At 39.7% G+C, this 20,104-nt stretch overlaps 1 protein-coding gene across 2 annotated transcripts in view; it reads right to left on the bottom strand.

Annotated features, from left to right (window-relative positions):
- The window catches only part of LOC130906196 (polypeptide N-acetylgalactosaminyltransferase 10-like), a 100,673-nt gene that overhangs the window by 54,811 nt on the left and 25,758 nt on the right, over nt 1-20,104 (bottom strand). For both annotated transcript variants that reach the window (XM_057820231.1, XM_057820232.1), the window contains exons 2-4: nt 10,583-10,685; nt 10,319-10,457; nt 6,450-6,616 (exon numbers count right to left, since the gene is read on the bottom strand). In XM_057820231.1, the coding sequence (XP_057676214.1) occupies nt 6,450-6,616; nt 10,319-10,457; nt 10,583-10,685 (409 nt within the window). The remainder of the gene's footprint in view (nt 1-6,449; nt 6,617-10,318; nt 10,458-10,582; nt 10,686-20,104) is intronic.

Below are 20,104 nucleotides of genomic sequence, written 5' to 3'. Positions count from 1 at the left end.
GCTGAGGAAATTCAATTAGGGGTTAATGAGGCTGGAGCTTGTGGTACACCCCGAAAGGCGGATTAGAGGGTCCTACAATTTTCAACACCCAATTCCACTCCCACTGCGCCGTTTCTATCCATAACAAACTGTTTTCACCCCCTTCATATATCATCCTGCCTTGAAGTTCCCTCACTTCCAATTCGGGTACACCACTGCAGATTCAGAGAATATTTTGGAATTTAGATTCAACTGGATAGTATTCATGTAATATCAGAACTGTTTTTTCGATGAATACAACAAGCAAATGAAGTTACTAGTTTATTAAATCATTATACCCTATTGAAATAAGGCTAATTTGTTCCAGTTCTCCAAAACACTTTTTTGAAACATGTTTTTGGTAAAGAAACACAGTATTTGAAAATATAACTACTGGAGGTGTGCGAAATTTCCGATTCTTACATTATACGCGATTCGGCCGTGGAAGATTCGAGAACGATTCACAAACATCCAAATTCCGATTATTGAAATATGTCAAGTAAAGCGGAAGTAAAACACAATCAGCGCGCCGCGCGGTCTTCGAGACGCAATGAGGAACGGAGCGAGAGTAGCTAAACATCATGCTTGTCATTACCCAGCCCCTCGGGTAATGCCAATGCTCAACTCACGGATCTAGCTCAACTCATGCAGCGAGATAAAAAAACAACAACATACCTAACTGCTGCCGACAGCTGCTACAAAGTACGTCCACATAATGTTAAGGTATATATCATATTTATATAGGACTAGATGCAAAACAGACTCAGTGGTGATAGCAGCACATGTGCAGAAAGCTAGATGGAGGCGTTAGTAAACGGCCACCATCTTAAAGCAGTAGACTTCCCTGCAAGGCTGTTGTAGCGAACCTCCCAAGCGAACCTAATTATCTTTTGATCTAAAATACTCCTAAATCTGTAAAATATTAACTTGAATCTATCTTTAAAATAGTTTTAAAACTTCCACATGTCGAAAGTAGACAAAAGGGAAATTATGGAATAACAGGAGCAATTTTAACAACTAATTGAATGTAGTTTAAAGCTGCTGATACAGAATGGGGATTTGAGTATATTATTTATTGTTTTTAACTGTTAACTTGATAATAACTTGATAGTCGTTTATTTAAACCTGTGAGGCTTTTTTTTTTTTTTTTTTAGTTTTTGTAACTAATGTACAAAACATTAGCAGCTAATAGCGGGGGGTGGGGTGTCTTCAATAATCAATTTATAATCAAATTGTACCCTCTGAATCGTAATCGTAATCGAATCGTTAGGTGCCCAAAGATTCCCACCTTTAATAACTACTTTTATGTGACTTATTGAAATTAAAGTTTGGCTTACAACACCAAGTAAAAAATTGACCAAGCAATCCTTGTAATTTAAAAAACTAAAATATAGGGTGTTCTTAAAAGGCAAACGAAGAGTTCAAGTTCAGTGGTCTGAGCACTAACAGGCTGACTCCCCACCTCTTCAATCTCTGCAGCACTGCTGACAGGACTCCTGTAATGAGTCACATGACATTTTGGAGGGAAAATGACAAGCAGTACTCAATTTGGACATTTAGGGATGTACGTAGTTTCTAAGGGGTGCACTCACTTTTGTTGCCGGGGGTTCAGATATGAATGGCTATATTTTGAGTTATTTTGAGGGGAAATTAAATGAACTCTCTTATATAAGCTGCACACAGACTACTTTTCAGTGTGTCAAAGTGTCATTTTGTCAGTGTTGTCCCATGAAAAGATATACTTAAATATCTGCAGAAATGCGAGGGGTGTACTCACTTATGTGATACACTGTATATATAACTACTCGACTACTCGGCTGTTTTTACTATCATGATTCTAGACTTAGGGGCAGTTTACATGGCGACTCTGCGACACGAAGACGCAATGACTGTGTTGCGGATTGGCCTCGTGTTCGTATGGTGTCGGCGAAGACGGAAGGCAAAGACGCAAACCTTGGAATCCTGCCTCCAAAGTGGAAGAATTCGACTGCGGGGGCTTGAGGGGGGGCTTGCTCCGCATGCATATCAAAAGCTCCCGCGGCACAGGACCGCGCCGATAACGTCAGAACTCGTACACGTCACATTGGGCTGGCGCAGCGGTGCTACTAAACATTAAAAAACAGCAAATATGGCGGAATATTGACTTTAATTTACTGTTTTTATACTATTTTAAATTTAAATATGTTGAATGTTTCCATTTTCGTGGCTTTTTTCAACAAAAGAAAATGCCATTGTTGGAGTGGGCGGGCATGTTGTCTTCCGGACTGAGGAGGTCAAAGTGTATAATTCGCTGTCGCCTTGTAAATCTGCACTGCCGCCTAGGGTATCGTTTTCATGCGGAATTGCGACATTGTTCAAATGGAGACGGAACCATATAAATGCAAACATGAAATTTTCCGTCTTCTCGCAGAGTCACCATGTAAACGGCCCCTTAGACTTAACACTCTTCCTTTCGTGAAGTGTCGAGCCACTAATCGGCGTCATCACCACCCTGTTCTGTGCCAAGTAAATTGTCATCATCTGACGCCTCAGTTTCAAACATGTAAGATCTTTCCTGGAAGCCGTCGTTGTCACTAACATCACGAAAAAGCTATCCTAAACGGCTACTTTCACTGGAAATATCACTATCGCTGGTGCTGCTATGGATAAGGTCCACTGCTAGAGCCATTTTATGTTATGACTAAATATGTATATTGATGTGGTTAGATTAATATTTGGAATTTATAATTTAATTTACAAGTGATGTAAGAATTTATTTAGTAGAATTCACCCGGCGCTGTGACGCAATTGATTGGCAATAATTGTCAACACCTGGTGGTGGTAACGGCCCAAAGACAGAACAGACGCCATGAACCAGGCTGGAAGCCTCACAGTCTTTTGACAGTCACATTAAGTTCTGAATTAATCTTTTGTTTTTGTATCATGTTAAGCTTCATAAAAAGAAAGACATCAACATAAAGCTTGGATTCAAGACTTTTATTTTTTTTTATGTGTCGCATCCGAAATAACTTAGGTCAAGGCTGCACTCACAGTCCGCCATGTCTTCATTTGCCTGTAAATGACATCACACTTCCAGGTTTGGAAAGGCAGTATTGACGGAGTGCTAAGGTACAACAACAACAACAACAAAAAAACCCTGCAAATTCTTCTGTCAGTTGGACGTTAGAAATGACATAGTCGTTTCGACGAACTTGTCCAAAGTTTAAATTGTTGAAATTACACCAACATTTGTATGTCTTCCGTAACTCATCTGCAATTTGAGTAAAAGTAGCTTCTAGCTGAAACATAGTTATTTGGCAGCAAGAGGCAGCACTAAGATGCAGATGCAATACTTTTAATTATAAGAAATAGGGATTTTAGGTAAGAGACAACAGCTTTTCCAAAATTTATACTGTAAGAGCTGAATTTTGAAATGGCACCTTTATAAACTATTAATGGAATTTCAATTCATTTACATGCAGAGAAATTATGTAATTAAACTAATAAGTCAAAGTACAACCGTATTTTATCTCGTCAAGACTGGCTGGATATCTGAATGATTATGTTTTTCTTTCACTCTAAGCGTTTGGTCTCATATTTCCCCAACGTAATGGCAACTTTTGGCGCGTTACAAGCAAAATTGATATTTTTCATTAGCTGCTTACTTAACAAAATGAGCGGCGACAGCTGAGTGAGTTTGTCTGAAATGCTTCCAGGTGACAGGAGGAGACTTCCAGTGTTGGCGTGCGTTTGGGTGAGTCAGGGGCCGGCGTAGGCGAGGAAGCAAGCGGGCAGGAGGCGGGGGGTTGTTGAAGAGGGCAAGAGGAAAGCTCTTGAAAACATTCGTATTCCGGTATAAACATAGCAAGATATGATTCCACGCTGATGTGGGCGGAAACATTTCTTACTGCACGAGCACATTTAATTGCAATCTCTTCCCTTAGCACATGAGTAAATTGCAGTGTCGGTCTGTGCATTTGGTGCCTGGATTTTGAGTAGACAAAACCTCCAGGTCGCCTTGCAATTTTACAAAAGATCAAGACTATAGAAAAATTGATTACAGTACACAATTATGACACAAACATCATTTGAAGCAGTTTAAGTGGTGTGTGCAGATCGCCATGGATGTGATTTGCTAGGATTCTTGGCAAACGTTACAATGGGAAAGTTGATACCTGGTTGGTATGAAATTCCAGTATAAAAGGTGATTGAAAAGTAACTCCTAATTTCAAAATACTTGTAAATTATCAAGCCTTTTTCTATTTCTATTACAATAGATTTTATGAATTTAGGCCGCCCAGGAAAAGGCTTTCCCCCCCCCCATTCAAAGCATGGAGATGTTACACTACCTCAGTTTGAGGGGAACACTAGCAATATGACAGGCATTGCTCGGGATTGTGTAACGTGGACGCAATACAACCGAATTGCAGCTAAAATATGCTTTCCTTAGAGATGCAGCTGTAATGTAATAATAGTAAAACGACACCATAAAGCGTTAATGTACAATCGCTTTTCCATCACTGTGCAGAGTAATGGGGCGAACGACATGGAGAATGAGAGACAGTTTTTATGTTTCACGCTTGCTGCTCTTGTGCCCCATACAGTACAGTATGACTATCCAGGCGAAATGAATACCTTTAGCCTGAGTTATGCTCCTGCGTTGCGGTGACGGCGCAGCGACTACAACGTCATTCGACATTCGATGGTTCTCCTGCCAGGTGTCTCGTTGCTCTGTAATTCACCGCCAAGCCACTAGAGGGGTGTGGTGTTATGTTTGTACGGTTTTGGGGCATGCTTGTTGACTTCCTCTTGTCTAGTTTAACTGAGAAAAAAATAAACAATGCAAGATGGAACGCTTGAATGTGGCTCTTCAGCTCATCAACATTGAATAAATGTTGATCCTACAAATGTTGAGGCGCAGGCGACGCAGAGGACGGTTTCAAGGCGGTCTGTCCAACTTTTGATGCCGCATAGAGAGTTTTAGCCTTGGGTGGAAACCAGCTAGCTGTGGCTGCTAGCTTCAAACTGGAATTGAGCACTGTGTCCAGCATTTTGTCCGAGGTCTGCAAAGCCCTCCAGCCCAATTTATTTGCCATGTTCTACAACCAGCCAGTGGGAAGCCATAGCAGATTTCTGGCGTCTATGGAACTTCCCAAACTGCGTTGCAAGCCTTGATGTTAACGTTATCATAAAAGCACCGAGGCAATTGGTGATGATGTATGGTGTGTGAACTGTCTGTTGTTGAAAACTAAACATCAAAACACCCCTTTTGGCACCAAACCTGTGCATTATTCTTCATATACTTGAAGTGTGACATGTAAATAAGTCACAGACTGACAGCAAACATATGTACACATTAATGATGAAGTGCACCAACCAAAAATATGACAAAGTGATAAAAAGCTGGCAGTTTTTGGCCGACTGGGTCAACGCTTCGTGTGGCCACTCGATTCCGAACACACACGTCTCGGTGGTTCTTCAATTTTTTTTTTTTTTTTTTTTTTTTTTTTATTCAATCACTGACCTTGCCATTTGGCAGTCTTTTTGATGTCTTGACGAGACTTGCTGAACCGGAAACAACAGCCTGAGCGGACCAATCACAGTCCATTTCCGTCACGTCATATGCGTCGACATGACGCTAGGGTTTGAAAATTCAATAGGACCGCGTCAGACTACGGCGCAGGATCGTAAATCGGGTCTTCCTTGATGCTGCAGGTCTGACGCGGAAGCACAACTCAGCCTTAAGTAATCTTCCAGATTTTTTTTTTTTTTTTTTAATCCAGCATCTTGTTGTGGAGTACCCAAAACCAAATACGTATCATTACAGCACATTTAAATTTGTACATGAAACCGTAAAGTTTGACAACTGCGACATTGCAATTGCAAGAGACACGTCTTTTGTACGAAAGACAGCGCTGTCACTTCCACAATTAGGGATTTTCTATGCTAATTTTTGGAGTTTTTGATTAATTTTCGGCCTACAGATATCAAACCCATCCAAGAACACTCCCAGACACATAAAGTACATCGGTGTAAACATTCGTCAATATCCACCCAGCCGTTTCGGCGTCCATAAAACACGAACACACAAACAGCCACAAAGACAAACTCGCCTTTCTATAGAGATTAAGATTTTGAATAGATTTCAGACAGACAATTGATAATGCCGTTAATTGTAGGAACTCATGGCACAGTGGTTACATATTTGCAATTAGTTGGGAGTTCGATATCTGTTAGCTATTAGCTATTTCCAGCTATCAAGAATAGCAAACCTTACTCAGACATAATGATTACATGCTGATAGAATAGCAGATACTGTAGGTTTATTGAAAATATAGGAATAGGGTAATAATCATTGTAATTTCATATACCCCTCTTAAGACTAACATCTGGTGACGGGCCTGTACCATAGGCAGGCAGCTTGTGTTTGCAGCATTTTGTAATTGCTGTACCTTTATCGCTGAAGTCGTCCACCAAGATGACCTCGGCGATGAGCTGCGGAGGCGAGCGGTTAAGAACGCTGTGGACAGTCCTCAGTAATGATGACCAACCCTCATTGTGGAATGGAATGATGATGCTGGTGCTGGGAAGCTTCTTGCTGTACAGCTTGTGTTTGCAGCTAAACACAAAGAGAGACAAAATTGCAACCTGTTTACATGAGAAGGCCAATAAAAAGTAGGACCCCTTTATTAGTGTTTGAACAAGTAGTTGTACTCTACTAGGCCTGAACAATATATCGTCTGAACATCGTCATCGCGATGTGCGGATGCGCAATACTCGCATCGCAAGGACGTGCGATATATAATATATTTATATGCTCGAACAGTGCCAGGCCTCTCACTCTCCATCCTGCTAAGCAGTGCGACTAAACTGTTTTTCTTGGTCACCAGTGCAGCTGGCGCTTGGTACTTAAACTTTGATCTGGCCAGAGAAGACTAGGTAGCTCTACTATCAAAGGAACAAATGTGTTAATTATCGTTAAGCTTGTTACACACTACCGGCAGCCCAGTCTGAAGTGTGCTGTGACAACGCATTCATTGTGTAAGTGAGAGGCGTACCCCACCTTCTGCTTCGTGTTAGGCTCCAGCACCCCCGCGACCCTCTTGAGGATAAACGGTTCAGAAGATGAATGAATTATATGAATGCTATTTGAGCGTGATTAAAAATATGGCGTTAAAGGCGATGCAATGAAAAATGTGGGTGTTCTTACATTTTGTGCTCGTGCACCTTTAGAAACAAGTTAGGCGCAAAGTTACACACACCTGTGCAAACAATGCAAAAAGTAAGTGTGCAATGTTATTTTTTTTTCCAGTATCATTCAGGATGATCCCAAACAGCTATTCAAGTTATCTGGTGAAAATCTTATCGTTAATATAGCAATATAATAGCATATATTGCAAACCCCCCAAAAATCGCAATGGTAGTTTTTCCCAGTATCATTCAGGCCTGAATTGTACTGTATGTAACATTTATGCTCGGTGCACCCAAACATTGCAGGTAGTTTTACTTACTTAACTAATTGTACGGAAAGCTATTTAGCCACCCAAACATTGCAGGTAGCTTTACTTACTTACAGTAACTAATTGTACGGAAAGCTAGTTAGCCATCTCAGCAAATAACAGTTGCAAAAAACACACTTTGAATCATTTAGCCCATCCAGAGTTGTGTTTGGCAGCCCTTTTAATTTTCATCTTAGTCTTAGTCTTTTGGACAAAAATAATTATTAGTCTTAGACTTAGTCATATTTTAGTCCTTTCAAAATGTGTTTGTCTTCATCTCGTTTTAGTCAACAAAAACTCAAATTTTGTCAACTTTCACTCGACAATTCTCAAAATATTTTCGTCTATAAATTTCAAAAGTTTTAGTCCATGAATAAATAAATAAAAGGGTTCCAACAATTTCAAATGAACATGAAAGACGAGCACAGAACTTTAGAGACTGCAAGGACATCACAATTTTCATGCTCATAATACACTCAGCAGGAAATTAGCACATTATTTGCAATTAATTAAACTCACCTGGATGCCACAAACTGTATGTAAAATGTTTTCCATGCAAATGCTAAAGCGAACGCTATGCTAACGCTACAAGTTAGTTTAGTGTGTGATGATCACTCAGCACAGACCTTTAAAGGCTAAAGCAACGTAGTATATCTACCCAAGATAAAAAAGAAAAACTTACCAAGCAACACCTGACACATACTAGTATGTTTCACAAAATGAGCCTGGAATGGGCAGAGGGTACTCATCGGTCGGTGAGTAAGCGTGTGTGTGTGGGGCGGGTCACATGAGTGACACGACCAAACATTGTGAATTTATGACGGAAACTATGGCGAATTTTCATCTCGTTCTCGTGTCGTCAGACAATAACTGGTATCCATCTTGTTATGTTTGAGTCTCCCATGACACGTTTTCAGTGCGTCATCGTGACTAATCGTCAATAAAAAAATTGTTCCTCGACGAAATATTTTTGTTCTCGTCATCGTTGAGAAAAACAACACTGAGCACATCACTAGATCATTAGCAAGGTATAAAGCTAGTTTCACATTTAGAAAAAAGGTATGTACAATTTATTACAGACTGTTCCCCAGATTAAACCACAGAAAAAAAAAAAAAAAAACTAACCAATATGGTACAAGCCCAGACTTGTAACGGTGACAGTGCCTCACCGAAAAGATTCGCAAGTCACCCAGGCGACAGTAATTTTCATTCCTCACAACTCAAGCCGTACGACATCATGTCGGAACTAAAGAAAAGAAATCTCCAAGAGATCATTTCACGCCCCTTGCCGGCAATATACATTACTGTTACATCTTGACACGCCCGCCTGAGAAGCTTAACGGCCTTATAATAAGCACGTCTAATGGCCCTCTCTGCCACTGATGTGTCTGTCCAGACTGGATCATCTTTGAAGGGGGGACTTTCGTCTCTATTCCCAAGTCAATGTCCCCCCGTCGCCTATCTCGGTGAGGGAGGACAAGAGGAATGAATAATTGCGGGAGGTCTATGACGCCTTCCCATTAGACACTGTTTACTCTGCTGTCTCACTCCAAAAAAACACAGTAGAGTCATGGAGAGGAATTTAAATCAACACTTGATTTATACTAGAGATGTCACAATCGATCGGCATCCCGATCGATCGGGTCCGATCACGTCATTTTCAAAGTATCGGAATCGGCAAAAAAATATCGGCCATGCCTTTTTTTTAATATACTGTATATATATATTTTTTTTTAATTAAAACGATTTCATCATGGGAAGCAATATGGGGAAGCAAGGTAGCAATTGATCTTTTTCTTAACACCTTAGGTTATTTCCCAACGCAGAGAAGATATATCAATTGGTAGCACTACGCACAGTCATGGTTCCACTTCCCATCATGCATTGGGGCATGGCTACAGTATCATTTACTGAAAGCTCAACAAATACACTAGATGGCAATATTTAATCACAATATACAAAGGCACAAGTCTTTCTATTCGTGGATCCCTCTTACAGAAAGAAATTAAGAATGTTAATAATGTAAATGCCATCTTGATGATTTATTGTCATTATAAACAAATACAGTACTTATGTACTGTATGTTCAATGTATATATTCGTCCGAGTTTTATTCATTTTTTTTCTTAATGCATTGCCAAAATGTATATGATCGGGAAACATTATCGGGAATGATTGGAATTGAATCGGGAGCAAAAAAAAGCAATCGGATCGGGAAATATCGGGATCTGCAGATACTCAAACTAAAACGATCGGATCGGGAGCAAAAAAAACATGATCGGAACAACCCTAATTTATACATATAGACAAACAGAAAGATATACACTGATCGGTCACTATATTAGGTACACTTGTCTAACTGCTTGTTACACACATTTCTAATCAACTAATTACATGGCAGAAATCGATCTGCTGCTGTTCAAACTGAGCAGCAGAATGCGGAAGAAATGTGATTTAGTGACTTTGAAGATGGCATGGTTGTTGGTCATTTCAGAAACTGCAGATCCTCATGGTTTGTCACGCACAACCACCTCTCGGGTTTCTAGAGAATGGTCCGAAAAAGAGGAAAAATCCAGTGAGCGGCACCTCTGTGGGCCAAAATACCTTGTCATACGTCAGAGGATAATGTCCAGACTGCTGTGAGCTGATAGAAAGGAACCAATAACTCAAATAACCACTCATTACAATTGAAGTATGCAGAAGAGCATCTGTGAACGCACAATACATCGAACCTTGAGCCAAATGGGCTACAACAGCAGAAGACCATACCGTGTGCCACTCTAGTTACCTTGTGTTACATAGCATTATTAAGCAGCAACTTACTTGGGATGTCGAATGTCAGGGATGGAACGATTCAGGGAGATCCTGTCGCTGACAAATATGTTGAAGCCATTCTCCCAGTAGGCCTGGTCCACCATGTCGGCATCCGTCAGCGGGAACGGCTTACCCTGCTCGCCGTTACCTGAATCAAATCATATACAGCTTGACGATGAGGTATAAAGCAACAATCCTGTGGGATTCCCACTCAATGTTTAAATTACATTACAAGTGCAAACAATGGAGTATAAGTTTTGTTATCGGACTCACCAGATCTTGAGGCATCCCTTTTGATTGCATCGTAGTCGTGCCAGTCTATCCTCTGTAAAACATTTTGGGCCACTGGATTGTCTTTCCGCTGTTTGACCACATCCTGAAAAGTAAAAACACAAACATTTCATAGGTTTATTTGGACCACTGATGACTGAGAGGTAACACCACTCTCATAGCTGTATTATCATGTAAACCATTTTGGAAGCGATATACTATTTTTGCCAACTTATAGGTCCATTTCTCTGTTACTGGATGAATTTTGAAGACAATTATTATTATGGTTGTGTTTAAAATACTGCATTGTCAGAGCAAAAATGTGTTTTTCTTCTGAATAAATATATACTGTATCTACCAGAAAAATAATCCCAGATTTAATTAGACTGTTTAGCTGCAACTTTGGACCCCAAGCCCTCTTGAGCAGTGATACTTAACTCATTTGCTCCCAAAAATGTATAAATATGTTCTATTTTTAATTGTTTCAGTGTCCCAAAGACGTATTAATACATCTTTTACGTTTATTTTTTCATAAAAGACATCTCTGGGTCCTGATTCAACTGAGCTCCAAAGCACAAAGCTGAAAATCCATTTTAAAGCAATAAAACTGGCCACTGGAGGGCAGTAGCGCATTTGCCACGACCCGCAACCATATTCAACAGCAACGAATGGCCGGAAGTTTGGAGCGCTGGCGGAATGATGCCAGGCAGCGGACAACCGAGCCGAACGACCGGGACCACCAGTGCAGCGGGCTCGCCAAGCAGACCCCGCAGAGACTCAAAAAAAATTGTCTTTATGAGACAGGCAGCGATGAGGGAAAAGTTTACCCGGCTGTCACGGTGACAACAGCGTAATCTCGGCGACAACAGCGTCATCTCTCAGTTAGTTATGTGTTAATAAATTGCTACTTTTCAATCAAAAGCTCTATTTGTCTTGTTCTTTATAATATTTTGTAAAAGGAAAACATTATTCAGACGTTTGGGATGTAACTAAAGCAAAAAATAGCTGTGTTAAAGTCAAAGTTACGTTTGAAATGTATGCTTTCACAAAAAGCTCAATTTTTCTGTTTTTTTGTCAGAAATTGCAAAATTGCTCAAACTAAGCTATTTTCTAATGCTGATTTCTAAAGAATCGAAAAAGATATGAACTTTTTTTTCTGCTGAGAGTCTGTGGGCCTTGCAAAATCAGTCAAAATCTAGTTAAACAGCCAGGAGAGAAGGGCCTTGCTCTGGTGAAAATGGCGGGTAGTGAATGAGTTAACATGGGGTCGATCGAGCCCTAGGGGTTCGGTGAGTAAGTCTTTAGGGTTTGGCGAAGGTAAAGAAATGAAGACCCTTTTTTTCGTAGGCTGATTAAATCCAGGCAAAGTGGCCTTTTATATCAGGTTTTGGACTGGTTTGCTCCCAATTTACAGACTTAATCCATTTCTTTTAACAGCTAGTCCTCGATCTGATGGGAGGAGGAACTGGTTTACTCAGTGGAAGGTTGACTCGGTGCACTTGGTTTGAGGGAATACAACAGACCAATGGGCAGCGTGGGCTGAAATTTTGACCTGCTTATAAAAAATGCTGTCAAAATGAGAAGATTTTTTAATGGAATTTTCTAAATGGTTAGCTTGCTAGCTTAGACATATTGGTTTTGAATTAGAAAAGAAAGCTTTATTATCTAATTTCGAAGGGCTCAGTGAATCCACATGTGAAACTTGTGGGGTTCGGTACGTTTAGCGGCCGATCGGATGCGGCATCTCGTCAATTAATAGATTTTCATCCATGACACAATTCCAAAACCTTGTTATTGTGGATATAGACAAGACTGCGATTTTTCTTTTCTATAACCACAACACTTTTAATGACACTACAGGATTTCTTGCCTTATGGTATCCGTGACATTTTTTTTTGAAGCCGCATCAGCTTGCTAGCTGCTCCACTGAGAGTTTAGCCACAGTAAAGTGTACTCTTCTATTTCACGCTCGGCGAAGCTTGCAGGGTGAATACCAATGTGGCGACACTGGGCCTTGCATATACTGTAGATACGAAGCACTCCAGCCACCCCACATAAAAAGGCCCTTTACTTTGCACTAAATGGCTCGCACGCAGATACAATGTTTTGCATCACACAGCATCAGTGCAGAAATAATTAGTTAAGAGGAAGTGGCAATTAGCCCCACTCTTCAAATACAAATGCCGGGACCACCAGACATGAATTAGCATGAATTATTAACCCGACTGGAGGTTCACGGCAATGTGACACCAACTAACAAACTACCGTGTCACACATGCTCTAATATTTATCAGTTGTTAGTGAAGGTTGGAGCGGGTCGCTGTCATAAATCTTGAGTTAGATTACACACAATTACATTTTTATGTGCGCGTTTTTGAATAACATTCTGTTAGGCAGATTTAACAACATAAATGATTGAGCTGAATTATTTCGAATGGCACATTAAGGTTGGATTTATGTTGCTCTCTTTTCTATCTGACGTTAGTGCATGAAGAAAAGCTGTGCAAGCCTGAGCAGATTTCAACCTGAGAACTGTGTGGCAGCTTGGGTCCACAAGAAAGCTGATAGTTATTTTGTGAAAAATAGTACCATTATTTGTATGATTTCAAACCATATCACGAACCAACAAATAGCCCCAAAATGTCTGACGATGGAGGACTATTTACTGCACTCTTACAATGTGACAACTCTGTCTGGGTCAGTGTGACACACACACAGTCACACAGAGAAAAGCATGAGGTGCTTGTTAATTTTTGTCGCGCAAGGGGAGAGCCAGTCAGGCATTATTTGGTGTCCTCTCACACGCCCTAAATGCAACCGAGAAACCGAAAGAAAAAAAAAACACCCAGAAAAAGCATTATGTTGATTTCAATTCTTCCTTCCCTTCACCCTTGTCAGATATGAACACATCGGATTAGTCCCATATGAGGATGAGACAAGCAAAGAGTCCATCTGTGCAAATGTATACTGAAGAAGAAAAAAAGTTGACAGGATTTTTGTGCTGCCCCATTTTTTGCTCCCGTTAAAAATTTCAGCACGTCGACCCCGTCGTGTTCCTTTGGGGGTTTTCTAGCTCACTAAGTAAGAACCTTGAGAAAACAAGGCAAGGAGAAAAGAAGGGTGGAGTGAAAGTTTTTAGTTAATGCGCACACGTGTTCTGCGGAGAACGTGGGCGGCGGATTGTAATCGGGACAGACAGTAAGCGAAGACCAAAGTGGGAAAAAGATGGAATCATCTGGAGGAGCAGATGGTAGGGTATGATTGCAAGAAGAAAAAAAACCTCTTGGAATCACAGTAAGTGCTCATTTCAGAACAATTGAGAAGAAGTCTATTTTAAACTTGGTAAGCACTGAAAGAAACAGTTCCGAGCTCAAACGCATATTAAGAAGCAACTAACACGTTGGGTTTCTAAAATTAACCTCATTTTTACTAAATCTAACACCTAACTAATCGTATTTCCCCCATAGCAAGAGGACTAAGATTTCTTCACACGAACCGGTGGTAAACATTTGGTCTTCAAAACATTTTAACCAAAAACTGATAATGCAAGTTTAGCTCTTTTCGGCCGATAGTTTTCGGCGCTGAATTTTCGGTCACGTCTCTAATTATTAGTAGACATGCTGATTACCATTTTCAAGGTATACCGTGGTGTGAAAACGTCACGGTTTCAAAATCTCAACCCACCGTTTTTTTTCTCAGTGAGTCAGCTTTGCTACACATTGGCTGGAAGAGGTGAAACTCCTGAACTTTTACCCACATCGAAAACGAAATCGCTGGTATGGGAATACTTCAGCGAGAAAAAAAGTTACAGATGGCCGCAGCTTAGGGGAGGAGGGCCAACTGACATGTAAAACATGTTTGCGGAGGGTGGTTGCCAAGGAGGCAATACCTCCAATATGATTTCACATTTATACAAAAATAAAGGTTAGTGAACACTGTCATGAACGTTCCCCACCAACTACGAGAGTTAACTCCAGCGTGTTGTTCCAGCGGCAGAGGTGGGTAGTAACACGTTATATGTACTCCGTTACATTTACTTGAGTAACTTTTTGGGAAAATGTACTTGTAATTAGTGCTGCAACGATTAATCGATTAACTCGAGTATTCGATTAGAAAAAAATATTCGAATTAAATTTTATTGCTTCGAGTATTCGTTTAATTAAAGTGGTGTTGTAATTGTTTATTTTGAAAGTGTTTGCATTTAGTTTTATTGATTAGGGTGGATACACTGCCCTCTGGTCGGACTCATTTCACATGGCTGAATCCAACTGCTCCCCGTTAAGACCAACATAAGTTTTTGTTTGAGCTAATGGTTTTTATGCATTCATAATTTTGTTTACAGGCATATTTAGCAGTTTTTTGTGGGAATATGTGTCTGAACCATTTGTTAAGAGTATTGTAAATAAAATATTTTAAAAAACGTTAGCATTTTATAGCATTTAAGCTAGCGGACTTTAGCTATACTAGTATATGTTAGCCAACTGTTCTTTTGTTGTACATAGATCTTCATTTTTTTTGTTTTTGATGCCGTTTGAGGCTCAGCTCAGGTATGTTGATTTCATGTTCCTGATCTAATTACTCGATTATTCGAACTAACTATTTCATCGATTAATTGACTACTATAATAATCGATAGCTGCAGCCCTACTTGTAATAGTAGTTTCAGTAAACCATACTTTTTACTTTTACTTGAGTAGATTTGTGAAGAAAAAAACGTTACTCTTACTTCGCTACTTTGGACTACACAAGAGTTGCTACATTTTTCCTCTTTATTCTACGTTTTAGATTTCTTTTTTTCCCCAGCGATATCAAGAGTAGCTGTACCAATTTCACCACAATGAGACATCGCAACAATGATCACATGACTACAATAAACCAATCAGACGCAAGCTTGCCATTCTATGATCACACCAGCCTGTTCAATAACATGGCGTCTTTAAAGCACCGTAAAAAATGAAGTATTTGACATAGAGCACTGCGCACAACATGACTCAAAAGCGTAGATTTTAACCTCTTCCCCAGTCTTTATTTGGCATCGATTGACCTCGGAAAACCGGAGACGTGTTCCTTTTACTTTCATAAGGGAATGGGCGCCTGTGGCACAGTTGGTAGCTGGAGTTGTCCTTGGACCGAAGGTCGAAGTACCTTGGGTAAGGCACTGAACCCTAATTTGGGTGATGCCTTGCATGGCAGCAGCAGTGTTACTAATAACGGCATTGATTTTTTTCAGTAGTGAGTAATCCAATTTCCGGCTACGACTGCCCACTGTCGAAGTACCCTTGGGTAAGGCACTGAACCCTAATTTGGGTGATGCCTTGCAAGGCAGCAGCAGTGTTACTAATAACGGCATTAATTTTTTTCAGTAGTGAGTAATCCAATTAGTTACTTTTCTCATCTTGTCAATGCTGTTACCGTTACTGAGCCAGGAAAGGCATGCGTTACTATTTTGGTTGAATGACACGAGAAAAGTCTAAGAGAGAAGGACTCACGGAGACGAGAGAGTGGTGCCATTGCAAACGCGACGCTAGGTGGCTCCAATAATACCCGACTATAGCCGATAGCCTACAAACTACACCCACATGTTGCTACAGTAGAAATCGCATATTATAGAACTAGATGCAAATGACAGACACGGCGGCATTAGCAATAAGTATAAAGAACTAGATGCGTTAGTAAACAGCCGCCATCTTAAAGCAGTAGACCTCTCAGGAAGGCTCTGTTGTAGAGAACCTTCCTAGCGAACCTAAGTAACTTTTTATCTAAAATGCTCCTAAATTAGGAAAAATCTTGACTTAAATTTATCTTTAAATGATGAAACAGTTTTAAAACTTACACATGTCGAAAGTAGACAGAAGGGAACTAACGCAACAACAGGAGCAATTTTAACAATTTCAACGGTTGATTCACAACATTAAATGACTTCCACACATTGCAAAGGTTACTATCTAGTTATCGCAATATCCGCAATACCCCTGTGTCTAGTTAAGTTTAGGGTAAAGAATTGGGCTAGGGCCAATTGTACCAAAAATCTTTTAAACTTCACATTGTGTGACCCGTATTTTGTTTTGTTTTTTGTTTTTTTTTTAGAAAAAAAATCATGAAAATTATCACCAACTACTTTGCCAAGTAATTAATTACTCTTACATTCAAGTAACTGAGTTACTAACGCAATTACTTTTTGGGAGAAGTAATTTGTAACTGTAATTAATTACCTTTTTAAAGTAAGATTAACAACACTGACCATTAGTGTGTAAATGCGTGTTTGAACGGGTATTTGTGTGCTAATGTAAAGCGCTTTGGGCATGGTAACCATGTAGATAAATGCGCTATATAAGTACTATCCATTTACCATAATAGTAACCATGATGGAACTACAGTACTCACTATTCAAACTAGGAACTATTTTCTCCACTAGAGCTCATGCTCGTTGGACAAATAATGCTTCGTTTCTGTCATTTTTTTTTTTCTCTTGCCAGAATTCAATGATTGTTTTTCCTTTCTTTAATTTGGCTTAATATGGTTATGTAATGGGTTATGGTACAGTATCTTTGTAACAACAGTTCATACACATAACTTTGTGCTGAGAAAAAATACCATTGTTAACAAAAAAATACATAAAACAAATTTGTAAGCAGTTACTCACAATGTTACTCATTACTTGAGTAGTCTTTACCCCAAATATTTTTTTACTTGTACTTGAGTACATTTTTTGGATGACTACTTTTACTTTAGTATTATAAGTTTTAAATTAACATTACTCTTACTTGAGTACAATATTTTGGCTTAAATTTATCATATCTTCAGAATCTAATTCCGGCACATGCCTAATTATTAGTTAATATTAATTCTTCACAGAGGATAAAGAATGTGTCCAAAAAACTGTATTTTCTCCACTTGGAAACTGTATTTTATATTTCCTTGTGTTGTCTCTGTTTAATAATGAAATTGGTTTGATGAACTTAAACCTTTGTGTGTCAGGTCATTCATATCTGATGGTAGGACTGCATTTTATGTTTTTTCAACAAATCTCAAAACCAGCAATGATAATACATATAGATAACGTAACTAGATAACGAAAATTTCTGAAGATATTTTGAGGAGTGAAGCTATGCTTCATTATCCCTGAAAAGCTAAAACTCTTTAGATTCTTGTTGTTCTGGACCAATCTGGAAGTGAGAAGTTGGGTTGAATACTGTATTTGATATCGAATCACCAAAACTAATCCAAACACTGACATTTATGTGGTTGTGTTGTCCATTTTTGTTTTTTCCATCCCATTTGGATGCAGCCACTATGGTGTAGAATCTGCGAAAACACTGATTGACACATGGCCTTTTGTCATCGGTTAAACGGCTCGCTAAAAGGCAGCATTAAATTTAATGAGGCAGGGTTGAGGGGATGTCAAGCTGCGGGGGTGGGGGGGGGTCACGCTTCGCCAGGTGCTCTCATCTCGCTTCTTCCTTGTGGAAAAAAATAGTGTCACACTTGGAATTTGTGCCGCTGTTTCGCATGTCGCAGCTTCTTCGGTCGGTCACGCAGCCCAAGTGCGTTGCATCCGACTGAGCCTCTCCATGAATATTAATAGAGTGTCAAAGTCTGCACCGAGTGGAGAGAGTTTGCTGCGGTGCAGAGATTTTCTTGATGATGGCGATTAGAAGACTAGAGAAAATTTACAGCGTCGTAAAAGGGATAGTAACCTGGCTGAAATGGCTGTTTTTACTTACTTACATCCCCACTGTTTTAAGACGGTTAAATACTGTACTTGTAGGTGATACTTTTTTCTCCCACTTTGAACCCTACATTTTATAGACCAGTACAGATTTTTATATGCTAATGAGCTTTCCTATAATACAATGTGGACACCTGTGGCTTATAGTTCAGAGTCGTTTATACAATTTTATTGTCAAATTTAGTGGGTGTGACTTTTAGTAAGCATTATAGTCAAAAAATTGCTGTAATTTTAAATATTTTAAATAATAAACAAATCTATTAGCTGAATTAATGTCCGAGTTATTTAAATGACTTATTTTTCTAATAGTTATATAAGTAATATCAGTTTTTATTCAACAAAAACTGCCAGACCAGATATAATTGGTACTAATGTGTTAGTTTATGTATGTTATACGTGCAGAATACAACCCTCCATTTATAGCCGCTTTTCCACTGTTGGAACTATCCACAGCTCCTAGAACCTTTTAGGGGACGATGATGTAATTTTGCGTGTTCCCGCATGTAGGAACTAGGGACCAGGAACTCGAGTTCCGAGAACCATTTTAGTTCCAAGCCGCCATTGAAAAGAAAAGAAAAAAAATGTCTGGTCGTTAAATGCTAGATTTGCTCGCTGATGGAAAGCATTCCCTTCAAACACGCAACAACTGACGCTGTGTCCTCGACGGTTGTTTTCCGTTCAGCAAGGCCAGGGGTCTGCAACCCAAAATGTTGAAAGAGCCATAATGGACAAAAAAACAAAGCTGCAAAAAAATTGAAAGCCTTATATAAGCCTAATAATGAAGGGAACACATGGTGTATGTATCTATAATAGCCTACTGTCAAAAATGACGATGTTGGCTACAAATCCATAATGAGCCTTAATGATTAAATGTTTTTTTTTCCCTGCAGTGTATCCTATAGAGCCGGGCCGCGAACCGGTACCCTGCTTAACACACCTATAGACCCTACTCACGTGACGTCACAGCCACGCCCCCGTGCCATGTTGTCCGGATACTAGTCATGTTAATGCATTAGCGCTTCGTAAATTCCTCCTATTATGGCGTGTTTTTCTGCTCGTTAACATTAAACAATCAAAATGGTGAAGTCGTGTGTGGCGGTCGGTTGCAAAAACAGAGAAGATAGACGGAGAGACTTGAATTTTTACCGTATTCCGAGAGACCCGAAGAGGAGACCGCGATTGACTGCTGCAATTCGACGAGAAAACTGGGCTCCAAACGACTACCACAGATTATGTAGTAGTCATTTTATATCTGGTAAGATGCATTTAATATATATTTAGAGGGTTTTGGGCTGACAACCACAATTAAGATCATTGCTAGGCTAATCGCCGACAACATACACGTATGTATGTAGTGAGTGCTATCGCTAAACCATATAAACATTAAAAGCCCTAGCTCCATTGACAAATGACATGAAATACATTAGACTTGACAGTGGATGTTAGCAAGAACAAAAGATTTTGAATTGAAAATTTCGTAACTCACCTTCCGAGCACAAGATTCCTGCCGAATTTTCGTGTACGAGGACGTGTTTCACCCAACCAGCAACGTAGCATTTATAAGCCTCCAAGCTCTTGAAGTTTTTCAAACTTTCGTGAGAATAGGCTGATTTGTGTGGACAAGATAGTTGTAAATATCAGGATATCAGATGTCAGGCGAAGCCAGCGGGTCGAAAAACATCGATTTAGGCATCAAATACGGATCTGGCGAATGGATAAACTGAAGCTTTTCCACGTAACGCCTTTTATGCAACGGATCCAATGAGTTTACAGCGTCAGATAACACCGGGGCTTCCA

Source organism: Corythoichthys intestinalis, chromosome 18 (assembly GCF_030265065.1).
Source record: "Corythoichthys intestinalis isolate RoL2023-P3 chromosome 18, ASM3026506v1, whole genome shotgun sequence".
Classification (NCBI taxonomy): domain Eukaryota; kingdom Metazoa; phylum Chordata; class Actinopteri; order Syngnathiformes; family Syngnathidae; genus Corythoichthys; species Corythoichthys intestinalis.
This window is presented reverse-complemented; position numbering and strand designations above follow the sequence as displayed.